Raw genomic sequence first — 15,514 nt, forward strand, 5'->3', positions numbered from 1 at the left:
GAGAGTGTGGTACTGATGTGGGTTTCATGCACCATGGCGTGGACCAGGAACTTCACTGAGGTAAATTGTACTGTATTGTAATTGCATTTATATAGTGCTTACTACCCGTGACGAGGCGTTGAAGCGCTTTTTCGACGAGTAGAGCACTACTCCGGGACCCATAGAGGAATAGTGTTGAATTAGTATAGTGAAACATGCAAGTACATTACAAGTGGTGGATAGGTTAGTCAGTTATTTAAATTTGGAATGATAGCAGAAGGATAGAGGAAAAGGGTCTGTATTTATATAGCGCTTGTTACCCCTGATGGAGTGTTGACGCACGCTATTCAGGAAGCCCATAAAGGATTAGAGGTGAATTAATATGGTGAAATATGAAGTAATTTCATTGGTGGATATTAGTCAGTTATTTGGAGTGAGAATTCATCTTTTAACTCTTGCTTACCCTGTCACTGTCCTTGCTAAGCCTGGTCCCACGGTTTCTGAATCCAGGGACAAGACGCCCTGTTAATATTCTGCAGCTATCACCCTTTCCTCGGATAAGAAGCTGTTGAGAGTCTGAAGGCCCTGATGGTGGCGAAGGCTAGCGGGCATGTGATGTCACTTCCGCTACCCTGGCATTTTGATCACTTGGTGTCTATGAGTGAGGCACAATAATCTGTGGACCCCTTAAATCTCACCTATAGTGTCTGGGGTACTCTTGGCAGCTTGTGAGTGTAAGTGGAAAGTTGTGGGTGTTGGCAGCTTGCTCTGTCGCCCTCTCTGGAGATCTGCTGCTCGCAGAACTGCGTTCTCCCCTGATCTATAAATTATTAAGTTTACATGTGCATTAAAAATTAAAGGAGGGTGTGGGATGTGGGCCTCCACGGCGGAAAGCACACCTCTCCTACCACAGATGCTCCGTGAATGTTAATGGGCTGGAACATTGCTCGCTTTCGGCCTCTATCTGATGCCTCCTAGCCGGTACATTTGTGCTGCTGCAAGCTAATCTGCAGCGTGCAAATATAAGGCTTCAGTCTCGGTGACAAGGGGCTGACAGGTAGCTCTTAACATGTCTCCAAAAGATAAAAAGCATTTTCTTGAAAGGTGAGTGTGGCGCCCCACCCTAGTCGCCTTTGGAAAGATGAGAAACAGCCCGAGGGCAACATATTTCCCAGACAAATGGCCAGATCGGGCGAGTCCTCTTTCGATGAGCAGATGCTGAGCTTGCTGGAGGGGTTTGTGCTTTGAGTGGGTGGAGAGTGGATGAGGGGAGTTTGAAATCTAATACCACCTCCTGGTGTTATAAAAGGGACAGTCCGAGCTGGCTGCGGTGTACTCTTGTGCTCTCGCCACACCAGGTACAGCTGAAGCCCAGGGCCCTCTCTCCAGCCGCCATCATGAGCAGGAGCTATAGCAGCCGATCTGCGTATGGTTCCTCAAGCAGGGCCCCTGCGTTTGGGGGCGAGTCCTTCAGCGTCGCTAGGGGGGTGTACAGCTCTGGTGGGGCTGGCTTTGGGGGGAGCTCCTTCGGTAGTGGTGCTGGGGCTAGCTTTGGGGGGGCCTCCTTCGGTGGTGGTTCTGGCTTTGGGGGTGGCTATGGCGGCGGTGCTGGGGGTGGCTCTGGTTTCAGCTTCAGCGCAGGGGGTGGCGATGGCGGCCTCCTTGGCAGCGGCGGAGAGAAGCAGGTCATGCAGAACCTCAATGACCGCCTGGCCTCCTACCTGGACAAGGTGCGGGCCCTGGAGGCGGCCAACAACGAGCTGGAGCTCAAGATCAAGGAGTGGTACAGCAAGCACGCAGGCAGTGTTGATGGTGGGCGCACCAGCGACTACAGCAAGTACTACGCCACCATCGATGACCTGAGGAACAAGGTAAGTGGTTGATTCGGGGGTCATCAGTGGCTTCACTGCATGTCCTGCCAAAGATGTGGAGGGTGGTTTCTGTAAATGCTAGTATACAATACTGTAGGCTGCATTTCATTCAGAATTGTGCCCTTTGCGCACCCCCACCCCAAAAACAAATTCACTGTCTCCTACTAGAAGGAAGCAGAATGACTTGTAAGAAAGGCACAGTTACTACAGAGGGGTTGGTGTTCCATTTCATGTGTCAGTACTCAATGCACTTCCCACTGTTTTCTTTACATTCTGTTACAGGATGGTTGTACACTGAAATACCGAGATACCACAATATCGTAGGCAAAATATCAAGTAAGTAAATATAGGTAAGCATTCATTTACCATTCTCAAGTCCACATCATGTATCATAAAAATATATGTATACTGTCAAGATAGGTGTATGTGGATTTAAGGATAGTAAACCTATACTTATCTATATACTGTTAAGGATAGTAAACCTATACTTATCTATATACTGTTTCTACTTGGATCCTCAACATTTTGGCTACGATATTCTCTCATCCTGATATTCCTTACTTGATTTTGCGTGCTTCCACTGTACAGTACTGGATCAACAACTCCAGAGCTCTCAAGTTTCCTACATCCATGCATCAGTGGCTCATCCAGCCCAGGCTCATGCTTTGCATCCTGTGACTTGCAGTCTTGCTTAGCCCATTATAAAATCAAGACTACAAGTCCCAGAATGCAAAGGAAGAGCTACTCATGGTATACTTCAGAGTTCTGCTACTCGTACGTGGCATGGGACATCTTTACGTCTTAGGGCTTGCGAAGATGTGTAGAATTCAAACGCAAAACAACTCAGAAGTATGAAAACTCCTCTGGTCTCCAATCCCCATTCCGATATACGAGATTAGCGCGAATGGTAGCACAGTAGGGCGGGTACAAGGGAGCGGTAGGTTGGATAGAGTTACTTCACACCCCAGGCTGTAAACACTTCAGCTGAGTGAAGGATAGATAACGAGTTGGATGGTGTTCAAGGTTAGCTTGAGATCTGTACATCTGAGTTCTGTCCTTTAGTTTGACATCCTTCCTGTAAAGGGTCATAAAGTCGGCGACAAGAACAGAACGCTGTTGTGGCGTTAAATTTGGGAGGGCACCTGAATCCACGCCATTACCAACAATATTTCTATTCCTGGGTTTTTATTTGGCAATCTCCCGTTCATTTTTCGGCGTACGAATCTTTTTTTACTTCAATTGAACTAATTAGAGAAACACGCCTCATAGCAATGACTGGTGAGTTAAAAGTCCAGGACTGGAAACTGTATCCACTGTGACAAGGAGTGGGGGGGCTATCTCGCGTCCCTAGGGTCATGCCCTTGACTTTCCTTCAGCCCCTCAACTGTAAGAGATAAATGGAAAGGCCAAATATTCAACTATGTGGTGATATCAGTAAACAAAGGTTGTGCAAATATTTAGGTTTTTTTTTTGTTGCCAAGAAAACGTTTCATTTTGGCACGGGTACATTACAGCGTGGGTTTCAAAATCCCAGCATGCAAAGCGCTGGCCGCTTCCGAGCCAGGACTGACTGAAAGCGCACTGCACTACATGGGGCCTTTCGCTACATTTTCTGCAGGGTTGGTACGTCAGCACCTGCCAAGCTGCTCTAAAGCGAGTAAGCGACCCCTTTCTTTAACCTACTGGAAGCCACGCCCCTAGGTTTGTGTCTGAGGGAGGTTGACCACAGTCCGTCTTCCTCTTCCCATCCGTTGACTTTCACAAGATGGAATAGAACAGAAAGGCTAAAACTACCTCGAGGTACCCTTAGGTTTGTGTGTGTGGCCGGCAGATGTTTTAGCGGGCAGTGTCAGAGTTTAGGGTGAACCACCATACCTCACTGCTACGTGGCAGCAAAGACACCTGCAACCTTTCCTTTTAGTCAATAGAGCTTTGTATCCTGGAGCTTGTGGCTACCATTTGGCTCTTATATGGACATGTCTGTTTGCCCCAACATGGCAGTGCTACAGCCCGGGCAGGAACATGTAGTGAACATGGGACACCGATTTAGCCACGCTATGAACCAGTTCTAAAACCCAGGGCTCACAGGGCGCTCACGTTTCTTGTATTTATACCTGAGTAGCAAATCCAGGCCAGATATTTTACTCTGCATTCTCGTCCTAGTAATTGATCATTTATAGTTAATCTATAAGAGTAAGAATGCAAAATACAAAAAAAACAGGGAAGGTGAGTTAATCAGGGATTCGGGAATCCCTGAAGAGGAGAGACACACATAGAGTTATTAAAGAGACTGTTTTAAGTATCAATTTCCGCTTCTTTTAAAATGAAAATCAAAATGTCAATATATTGTGTTCCGTCGTTTGAATGTAGACACGTATTTTGGGACCTCACAGTTCTGAAGTGATCCAACCCCAAACGTGGCCAACAGAATCCATTTCTTGTTTTCCAGGATGTATCACAGTGCATGCTGGAAGACATAGTCGGGCATTTCTCACTAATAAATAGACCTGTACGTTGCACGTGCAAGTGGGAAATAAAGCCATTTCTCAAACACATGCTGAATAGCTTTAGAATAGAGTTATTTGGTTTTTGTGCACATTATGAACAGAATCATCACCCCAGTCATTTGCCCGAAACTAAAGACCTGTATTCAGAACTTCGAATAAATTATGGATTCAGAGTCCTTGGGACTGCAGTACTTTAAAGTTGTTAGGTACAGAAAATATGATTGCAGGAAACTGAAAATGAAATTTATGCTCCATTGGTCTCTGTAGTCTGTTAGAAAAAAATTTCATTGTGGCCTACAGGGTCCCAGCTACCTGGGCTCTATTCGTACCAGCGAACATTCTGTGACAGACCCTATAATCATGCACCCCAGTTGTTAGTTTACAGCCCCAAAGGACTGGGGGAAAATCACCACATACAAGGACAGCGACCTAGGATCACTAAGGACTAGCACTGTGGTTACTCACGCACGACACCAAAAGGCTCCCCAAAACGGTATAGCAGGCTACCTATCAGCTAACGCGCCGTGGTACCTTGTCAGGGGTATGAAGCGCTACATGCAGAGCTCTTAGGTTATCCAGGACCATCTGTGAGTAGCTCATCTATTACAAGTTGTTTTCTCTTTTATTCTTGGATTTAAAACCCTGTTTATTCCGTTTGAAAACCAGGACTACAAATCCCAGAATGCAACAAATGAACCGAGACTGATTGCACTATTCACAAATGGACCTAGCAAACACGAAATTCCCAAATATAAATAAAACTACAAAGCAATTCAATACATGTATGTAATGCATAGGGGTTTGTAAATGTAGGACTAGTCCATTGTAAATTCATCACAAGTGCTAATCCATCAAGAATAACACTCTCAAAATCTCCCTTTTCTTTTTCCTGTCCTCCAGATCGGCGCTGCCACCATTGACAACGCCCGCATCGTGCTGCAGGTTGACAACGCCAGGCTGGCTGCAGATGACTTCAAGCTGAAGTGAGTAATAGTTTGGGTCTTTAATCAAAGACTCTTTTACTGCTCCCTCTTTCCCTGACTGGTGTCTAGTCTCTATAAAAGTTGCTAAAAGTACCCAGGGGACAGATTATCACAGCTAGCCCCACTCTGAGAAGCTCATTCCGGTTTTCTACTTTCAAAGTACCAGTCTGTTGGAGTACCAGGGCTCTCCAAGGATTCTTTTACCCAGACTATATGAATTATAGCACAATACTGCCTCTTAATGCAAAGTGTAATTAAGCACCTGTGGTGACTTACCTGAATTCCTTTAAATTTGGTATGTCTATTTCCATCAAAGATGATTGTTTTATTGGCAGATTTTTATGATATCCTTTTTAAAATAAATGTACATGAGTGAACTGACATGAAAATTGATTGCATAGTTGATGGCGGATATCATGAAATTCTGAGCTGGTTCTGGCCCTTCTAGGCCATATTGAATACCCCTGCTGTAAAGGTTCTTTGCAGCATGACACACCCACATTTTAAAAAGTTGATGCATTTAAAAACCTGCAGAACCCGTCTTTTGTTTAAAGATTTCTATTGTCATGGACTGTGCTGTAGATCTTGGCTTCAACCAAAGCTAAACTCTTCATTGACGCTTCACAGGATGTTATTATCTACTGGTGAACCCACCTTGTACAAATACTGCCTGTGCCTGCCTCTCAATGGTTGGCTCTCTGAGAGTCAAACCGCACCGCCCTCCATTCAAAAGGGTTGTGCAAGAAGTAGTTCTGTCGCATAGGCTGGGTGAACCAATTCAGATCTTTCTAGTCTACATTTCTATAACATTTTTGTTTTGCAGATGGGGCAGATCATGCATAGACTAGTTTTTGTGATTTATTTATCCTTATACCTCTTGTTACTAAGGGTTTCAGTTTTTCAAGCAGAGCAGTAAGCCTAATTCAATTGCTCGTTTGCTATTCATCCAATGCACTCCAAAGCCATTGGATGGTTTGTGTGGGATCCGTGACTTAAAAGCTATGGCGCAAGTTACAATGTAAAACTTATGTAATCAGTAAATTTTGCTCAGGTTCGTGGCAAATACCTCTTCTTTGTCCTTCTTCAGGTACGAGAATGAGCTGGCCATGCGCCAGAGCGTGGAGGCTGACATCAATGGGCTGCGCCGCGTCCTGGATGAGCTGACCATGGCCAGATCTGACCTGGAGATGCAGATCGAGAGCCTGACCGAGGAGCTGGCCTACCTCAAGAAGAACCACCAAGAGGTAGAGGGCTTCCCAGTGCTTTATTCACCGGGTGAACCCGAAGCCAAGTTAGAGAGGGCCATAGAATTTGAATTAAAAATACATAGGGTTGGTGTTCCCTGCGTGCTGTGCTCACCATAGACACTGTGAGTGACATCAGATAATACGTCAAGAACTCTCAAGTTAGAGTCCTTGTGTATTATACAGCCCAATTGCAAGAAAGGCATGATGAATGGAAAACTTGAACTGGGCAGAAGTTCTTGGGGAAAAATGATCTACTGAAAAGGGTATAATGTTTGCTACTGAAGTTGTCTTTAGATGAGCTTAATGAAGTTTGTGTGGTGCATTAGGTAGTGTACACTCCTGTTAAAGGCTACTGCATTTTGGGTGTAGTGCTTTGCCATCCAAGTGTGGGAGATACAAGTTAGCATTTTACTATGTGAGTTCTATCAGCTGGTGGGATGCCTGCAGTAGTGTGTTGTACTAGCCAAAGGTTTTGTCTACTGTAGATGAGTATGTGGTCAGACATAGCTTGTGATCTATTGGGTACCATCTTCCTCTGACAAATGATGTCTGATGGTTAGTTCTTATACTACCTGGAGAAATAGTATATTGCTTACTAGCTAAGCAGTCTAATATTTAGGCCGGGGGGGGGGGAGGGGGGGGAGGGGCGCGGGGGTCCAGCAGCTGAATGCATTATATTTGGGTTGTCTGTGATCAATTTGGATGCATGACCCATTGGGTCATAAGAGGTTCAGTTGGAGGAGGATGTGGTCTGTTTAATGGGCATTCTTATGGATCAGCATGTTTTTAAGAAGTTTTACTTGATATTCTTTTTTGACTCTTAGTTCATTGTAATGGATGAGGTTATGGCCTCTACTGTAAGCGTGTTGACTACTGTGTTAGGGTTTGACCTACAATGTTTGTAGTGTAGGGAAAGGGCCATGGAGTGACATTAAGGTATACTGTGCGCAGGTGTGGTTTACTGTCATTCAGTGGGAATGAGAAGATGGTTCTATTAGGATAAGACATTGTCGAAGCTAGTAAGTCATGTTGAGAAGGCGAATACGGGTTACTGTCTTGATAAAGAGTGTGATCTAGTTGGGAAGAGATCTGGTCTAAGGGCACAGGGGGTGAACTTAGTTCAGAAAGGGCATCGTCTAGTAGAAGTGTATGAATGAGTGGAAAGGGTGTGGTCTACTAGGAAGAGATGTAATATTCAGGGAAGGGCGTCGATTTAGTAAAATTAAACATTACCTAGCATGAGGTACAGAAGTCTACTGAGAACAGGTGTGATTTAATGGGAGGAGGTGAAATCTCCTGGAGATTATGTGAGTAGGATATGAATATTAGTGGGAGGATGTATGGCATAGTGATGGGGAGTGGTCTAGTAAAGCGGCGTGGTCTACCTGGTGAAGCAATGGTATCTAAGATTTCATTTTGTAGCCAGGAATTTGGTTTCCATAAGGTGACATTTGATGTACTATAAATATATGAACCAAATCCCATCCAATCTGTTCCTTCTGCCTCTTCCTTAGTTGAGAATCATGGTCCTTTGCTTTCCCTTAGGAAATGCAGGCTGTGTCGGGCACTGCTCAAGGGTCCGTGAATGTCGAGATGGATGCTGTACCTGGACACGACCTGACTGCTATCCTGAATGACATGAGAGCTGATTATGAGTCGCTGGCAGAGAAGAACCGCAGAGAAGCCCAGGCCCAGTTCTTGAAAGCGGTAAGGAGCACCATGTTATCCCCTGCACCAGTCAGATGGACATAGTCGCCTTCAGGCCCTTTTGAAGAGATATCCTACCAGTGAACCCTAACAATGCTGCCTTCCTTTCTTCAGTCTGAAGAGCTGAAAGCGCAGATCTCCCAGGGCGTGGAGGCGGTGCAGACGACCAAGAGCGAAGTGTCAGATCTGCGAAGAACTCTCCAAGGCTTAGAGATCGAGCTTCAGTCCCAGATGGCCATGGTATGTATCCCTTACACTTTGCCACATGCTCGCTTATTGACTGAAGTCAAAGATATGGCGAGGTTTAAGCTATAAAGATAATGAGCTTTTTCACATTCTAAATCTTTTTCGAAATACATATTTTCATCCTGAACACACAATATATAGATAGCAATTTTCAAACGTTTCTAATTAAATGTTTTGAACCATATGCATTTCCAAATAAACGTTTTGATGTTTCAAGATAGATTTGGATATGATAATACTAGAAGATGTATAAATATTGGTGATGGCTATGTGTGTGTGTGTGTGTGTGATCTTTTAGTATGTAGAATATTATCTAGTCAGCAAATCAACCTTCAGAAATGCAACCCTAGTTCAACACCAACTTTTCCACAGAGGTGAAAATCTGCATTCCCAGAATGTCAATCAAACTCTGTCTGGCCTAGGGAATGCACGTGCGATATAAACCATCATTGATTGTGTGCGTATGTTTTCTGTGCAGCCATGCCATGTGGACGAGCTATGCAAATAGCATCTGCAGCAGTGGGGAGGGGTGGTGGGCACTGCTGTTAGTGCGCATGAAAGTTTGGACGGCCTTCTTATTGCTGCCAAACCATCATGCGCACTTAGATTTCTCTAACCCGAGCTGTGCTGCACATTAGTGTGAAGAACAGGGAGGGGCTCCCTGGTCCTAACTGAGCATTAAATCAGGCCCACTCAGGCCAATCATGGTGCTGCTCTCATGCATTACCAGCATGAGAGCAGCACTGCGATTCGCAGTCATAGGGGAAAGGGAGCCGTGCATGGATTGCCCAGAGTCAAGAGGAGAGGTGCAGAAAAGCACTGAGGCGGTGGGCGGCAGGTAAATGCCTTTTTTATATTATTTTTTAATACCCCCCTCTGCCGCTCCTATGCTGTCCCCTGCTTCCCCAAGCCCATCACACCACTTGTGTGTCACAGCAGCCACTGCAAAACAAGCATTGGCAGACCCTGTATGTCTCAGCTCTAAAAAAAAAAAAAAAATAGAGTTTTTGGCTTTGCCAATTAATTTTTTCCTAGCAGCAAGTGGGTCGGACAGCAATAGGGAGCTGGAAAGTGTAATTGCCCAGTGCTTAGTTCTTTGAATGGATTTATATCCTAGAAACAAATTTTGATTAAGAAAATTCAAACCTAATGCTAAATCATTTACAGAGCTACATAGGTGCTTGATTGGTGTAGGGTGGGAAGATGAGATGCCGGTTGACTGTTGTTTTAACTTCACTAGATTGCACTTTGGTTGCATGAAATTTTTATTTTTTACCATTTTCTGCTTCATCATCCCCCCAACTACCAAAATCAAAGAGTAATGTAGCACAGCATTCAGCACAAACATATTTCTGCTGGCTTGGCTGCCCCATTTACATTGCTTATGTCTCACCATTTACACACCTCCACCTCTGCCGCTGTGTCTGCCAAAGAAGAGTAGCAACCAGAAATGGTGTTGGAGAACCTGCCCAATCCAGAGTGACAGGTTCGCCACTATGTCTGGCAGAGTGAAGGGTCTGTTTTGAAATAGTCCTGAACTTTCAGCATTTAGGGGTTGCATCCCTTATGTTTTCCATGGACTTGGTGCCCAGCCCTATTCTGTAACTCTCTCAATTTCTCAACAGAAAAACTCCCTGGAACAAACCTTGGCAGAGACAGAAGGACGCTACGGGGCACAGCTCATGCAGATGCAGCAGAGGATCAGCGGCCTGGAGGAGCAGCTCATGCAGCTCCGCAGCGACATGGAACGACAGAGCTTCGAGTACCAGCAGCTCCTGGACATCAAGACCCGGCTGGAGATGGAGATCGAGACCTACCGGCGCCTGCTGGATGGAGAGTTCGGGTAAGAAAACCATTCAGAGATTTTTCATGGCACCTTTAGCCATTATTGCAAGTTCACCAATGGGCACAACGACTTCCACTACTGGACCAATTGGAATGAAGAGCAAAGCAGTAATCCTGTACTTCCAGCAATTTTCCCTGTAGCCTCCAGCTGTTCCAAGCAGCCAAAATTCCAGGGCAAAAATCTGACTAGGAATGAGGAATAACAAGGTGCAATGGTGCGTTACATCTGGTTCTCCAGTTATTTCCCATTCTTAATTGGACCCTCAGGCTTAAACTCAGAATAGGACAGCTTTTCTGCTTTCCTAGAGTTATTGTTCTGGCCAGTAGTGGTAATCGACTAGAAATTCCAGCCTCATTACTGAGCTACTGATAAGGAGGGATAAGGAGAGATATAGTCTTTAATAGTGTCACATTCAAATTGTTTCTCACTGGCCTAGGCAGAGGTGGCCGCTCCACTAAGGTGGAGGAGCGTCGCCCCGCTCCTCTCAAAGCAGGAGAAAGGAAAAATAAAAAGATAATAACGCCATTATTATCATTTTATTTTTCACTACAGGGCTAGGTTAGGGCGGGGCTGGAGTCACAGGGGTAGGAGTGGTGGCACACTCTAAGAGCGCATGACTGTTCAGCTGTCCAGTCATGCACAATTTGCATGTTTCCTACCAGGCTGCATTACACAACCTAGGTGTACACCAACATTGGTGACCACGGAAGGCCTCAATATTAGAGTGCCATTAAAAAAAGGGTGAATACTGGGACCATAGATAAACATTGGGACTGATATCTTATTGTTTATTTATTAGTTTTATAGGGTGCGCATTTATCCGAGGGTGCCCAGACGCTAGCATACTAATACACTCTATTAAGCAACTCACATACTCAGTGACTCCAGGCAAAGCCTACGTAAACTAATGGGTCTCTAGATCCCTGTAAAACTTTAGGAAATTTGGCTCTAGCCATAACCTTGGGCTCCAGTCTGTTACATGCCTGAGCAGTAATCACAAAAACAGTCCACCCTCCCAAACCTGCTCCCCAGTATTTAGGTACTGGGATCAGACAGGCAGAGGTCGAGCGTAGCAGTCTGGGAGGAATGTATTTTTTAAACATATCAGATAGATATGAAGATTGTGCTATGGGTAATGCCCAATCACAGGGCTGCATACATTTCTGAGCCGGAAGCAGGGGGAACTCATGCTGGAACAGGGATGAAGATGTCAATTTTGCATGTGTTCAAATCTATTTCCAAGCACCTTTGGTTTTACTAGGTGCTTCTGTAAAACCTTTAATGGGGCGGTTGGTATCCCTCCAAGAATACTGCTCCACCCAGCTTGTAACAGAGCACTTAAAATTTTATGGAAGCTTACCCAAAAACCTTCTTTAGATTTCTACTGACGTCTCAATCACAGCTAACTATAATGTCTTGAAAGAATGTTTTGAAGCCTGACTCGGTGCTCTACCATTTTGACGAAAAGAAAAGTCTGGGTACAAAAGTTTGCTCACAAGGAGATTTGTGAAGGTATCAACTTCACAAATCTGCAAACTTCATCAACTTCACAAAACTTTACAAGACACTTTTGTTTACTCAATATTAACAATAAATAAATCATCATGTCGTGAAAGTTGACAAAGTTTGCAAAGTTGAAGATTATTTAATCTGTTGAGCAATTATAAAAGGAGTTCAGTGTGACTAATGCGAATGTACTTCTTCAGCGGCAGCAGCAAATCCTCATCCTCCTCCTCCTCCCAGATGTCATCCTCTAAGACTTCGTCAGCATCCTCAAGCCAAAAGGTGTCCACTGAGGTGAAGTCACAGACATCATCGGTGGACTCCAAGAAAGGTACACACGCTTTCCCCTGTTATGCTTCTGTGGTCAGGTGATGAAGGCAGGCATTGCTCCTCAGTTGTGGGCTGTGGATGGCACTGCATGTCTCCTTCATGTGTAGAAGGGTCCTGGGAATGACGCTCTGCAGATTCCTAACCCTAAATGCGTTGAAAATATAACGAAGGCTCCTGAATTCATGATATTTTACTGTTACGTTTATGTCTGAATCTATAGATTAGCGTATTATCTTTAATTTTTTGTTTGGTGAAAAGAGAAGTGTCTAATCGTATTTTTCCATATAAATTGTACTATTAAAAGAACATTTACACTTCGATGTTTGTAACAGGCAGAGCACGCATTTACAAGAAAATAATACACACAACTGCATAAATTAGTATTGTAGCACAAGTGAGTATCAGCAGCTCTTAAATCACATTAGGAAACTCCATCACTTCTTCTTTTTAAACTTCCAGTGCTATTAATATGCACAGCTTTGGCCAGGCAAAAATAAATGAGAGAGTGGAGAAAAACTAAAAGAAACTAATCTCTGTATTTTGACATTTTTTATATATATAATCAGCAATGCAGGTTATTTTCCATCTGTATATATGTGTAAACATAATGAGAAACGGGAAAATTAGACCCTATATTTTAATTAAAGTCATCTGAAAAGAAGTCAATTGGCACTATTTCTTCCAATACATTTCAGAAGTAATACTTGAGCACGGGTGTGAAATAGGAACTCCAAATAAAGTGCCTTTAAACCGGGGGTTAAATTAGATATTTAACAGTAGCCTAATGAAGGGGTAGGGACAGTGTTTAATTTGAGCTGGCGGTTTACGGTGCTAGGCACTGGCACTTAATTGTTAACACCAGCATTTGTGACAGCATGCCAAAGGGTGGCGCTGTTTCTCTAATTTGGATTAGAGCAAAACAGCAGTTTTTTATTAATTAATATACATTAAAATTACTAATACCTGCCGCCATACCATTCTTATAGCTTTGGGCCCTTGAATAGCCTGAAATTGTCAAAATTGTAAGCGTCTGATAGTTAGTTATTGGGTTGGTCCTGTCATTGGCAGCTCTGGCAGGGGCAATGGGTGGTGCAAGCTGCTTTGGCCTCCTGACAAAGGCCCTGGCACTTACATTTTTACAAATTAAGAACTGGGGTAGCATTTTTTAATACAATTCTACATGCTTGGTTGTAGGGTTATATCATAAGGTCAATTGAAGAATTTTTGTTATTGAAGTGATGAAAATTAAATAAATCAGAGAAAAAGCCCCAAAACCATGGTGGCGTAATACTAATTGGTAGAGTGTTGGCCATGAGGAAGCATTTCAAGCTTAGAAGCCCTGTGCATATAGTAAGCAGAGTGTCTATCCGCCTCAACCTTGATTGGTGCATGAGGTGCACCGATCTTTGATATTTAGTCAGACTAGAAAAGAAGAGACATGTAAGGAGTGAAGGGAAAGGTATAGCACCGGTGGCCTGCTACCAAAGTTGGCACTCTTAAGCGGCAACTCTACTGGCACCCTCAGCTCTTCCCACTTATAGGATTCGCTCCAAAACTCCGTCATCCATTCGCCTTGAAACAGACAGATGCTAATTAGATGATGTAAACAAAGTCACTATGGCAAAATTACCTTAGTGATTAGGTCATAAGATAGCAACTGGAAACAAAACTCTACTACTTTCCATTTCCTCAAAAAACAAAAACATGCTCATGTGTACTTCAAATTAATTATGTTTCTTACTTCTGAAACCCAGTTGTAACTTGTTTGTCATTTCTTGTTAAATCTCTAGACCCCACCAAAACCAGAAAGGTGAAGACTATCGTTGAAGAAGTGGTTGACGGCAAAGTGGTGTCTTCGCGTGTCGAGGAAATTGAGGAGAATGTGAAATAGAAAAGGAAGAAGGAAGGTACAGAGGAGGACAAATTCCAGTGGAAACAGACCGAGGCAGCATTAACAGAGCAACCCTCGTAGATTAAGCTTAATATGTGCAGGCATGTTGAATTCAAGAGAGACGCAAGATTCCGTCAAATTGACCAATGAGGAAAGAAGAACTTATTAAATAATTGAATTAATATTTGCATTGTGACGCCTAATGTAGTTAAAGGGTGACAACAAAGAAGCCAAGGAAAAACGGTGGTAAAAACGTAATATCAATATAAAACACAAGTGTCAGACTAGATAATGTCAAAAAGTTGTTGTTCATTGCTCTTCTTGCTACTCAAGCCTTGTTTAGAACAACGAGTTTGATCGAAGTGGGGATGAAGTTAAAACTCTGAGAAATCACTTGGGAAGGAAGCAAAAGAATAGACGCAAATACTCAATGATATATCAAAAATTGTACATATGTCTCTAATGCAGATACACATTAAAGTTAAACTTTAAAAGCCAGTGTAAACTGAAGGCTAGCAATAAAGAGGAATCAGCGAAGCGTGTAAAAGGGGAAATTTCAACATTTCCAAAATATTATAAGCTTTTCTACGCTCTTGCTCTTTTTGTAAAACAAGAGTGCAGTTGAAGTGTGTTTCTTCCTGAGGGCAGAGTTCAATGTGTTTATTCTCTTTGAGTCTCCATAATTTACTTAGTCCCAATACGACACTCATAACCCCTTGGAAGGATATAATTTGAACTGGCTCAAAGGAAAAGTACACCACTCAGCCCTCCTGATTCAATGTAAAAAGCTCCTCTGAATGTTTTTTCGACTCAATAAAGTTTCTTAAGCAAGCAATACTTGTCACTGTTTTTTGTTTGATGGGCAAAGCAGCAGATACAGCTGTTAATCCTAGGAACCATCATGTCTTGTGAAAAGATCGGTGTATTTTTGACTTCAATATTTTTGCACAGGAGCAGCGTGGATCGGGGCACTGAATGGCCAGTGGCATTCCACATCTTTTCGCTGGTACCTGTTGTCCCAGGCCGGGGCAGCGGGAACCAAGGGTACACCATGAGCTGGCTCTACAGTGGCCTTTCTGTACTGAGTTTGTGTCCCAGTGTCAGTTTAGCTGATACAAACAGAACGGCAGCTCAGGAAATGGACCAGGGGCTTAAAGGTCCTGGAGTTTACCAGCTTTCGTAAATGTGGGTGGTGTGTGCCCTAATATTGCTACCCCTTCCCTGGTGTAGGGAGGCCTCCATCATAGGTTCTGCAATTCCAATTGGTTCAAGAAAGGTATAACGTTGGTCTTAGAAGGTTTCTGGAGGCATTCATTCTTCAAGGAATAATATTATGGATGAGCAAGACAGAGCACCAGTTTTTGGTCTCAAGAAATAGAAATTATATACCTGAATAGCCAATTG

General features: G+C 43.6%; 1 protein-coding gene across 1 annotated transcript; it reads left to right on the forward strand.

Annotated features, from left to right (window-relative positions):
* The first annotated feature begins 1,361 nt into the window (after positions 1–1,361).
* On the forward strand, positions 1,362–14,945 carry LOC144756005 (keratin, type I cytoskeletal 47 kDa-like). Its single transcript, XM_078645479.1, has 8 exons — positions 1,362–1,850; positions 5,258–5,340; positions 6,428–6,584; positions 8,133–8,294; positions 8,409–8,534; positions 10,166–10,383; positions 12,093–12,220; positions 14,010–14,945. The coding sequence occupies exons 1-8, from the start codon at positions 1,377–1,379 to the stop codon at positions 14,108–14,110; spliced, it is 1,449 nt and encodes a 482-aa protein (XP_078501605.1). The 5' UTR covers positions 1,362–1,376; the 3' UTR covers positions 14,111–14,945.
* The last annotated feature ends 569 nt before the right edge of the window (positions 14,946–15,514 follow it).

This window comes from Lissotriton helveticus, chromosome 5_1, assembly GCF_964261635.1.
Source record: "Lissotriton helveticus chromosome 5_1, aLisHel1.1, whole genome shotgun sequence".
Classification (NCBI taxonomy): domain Eukaryota; kingdom Metazoa; phylum Chordata; class Amphibia; order Caudata; family Salamandridae; genus Lissotriton; species Lissotriton helveticus.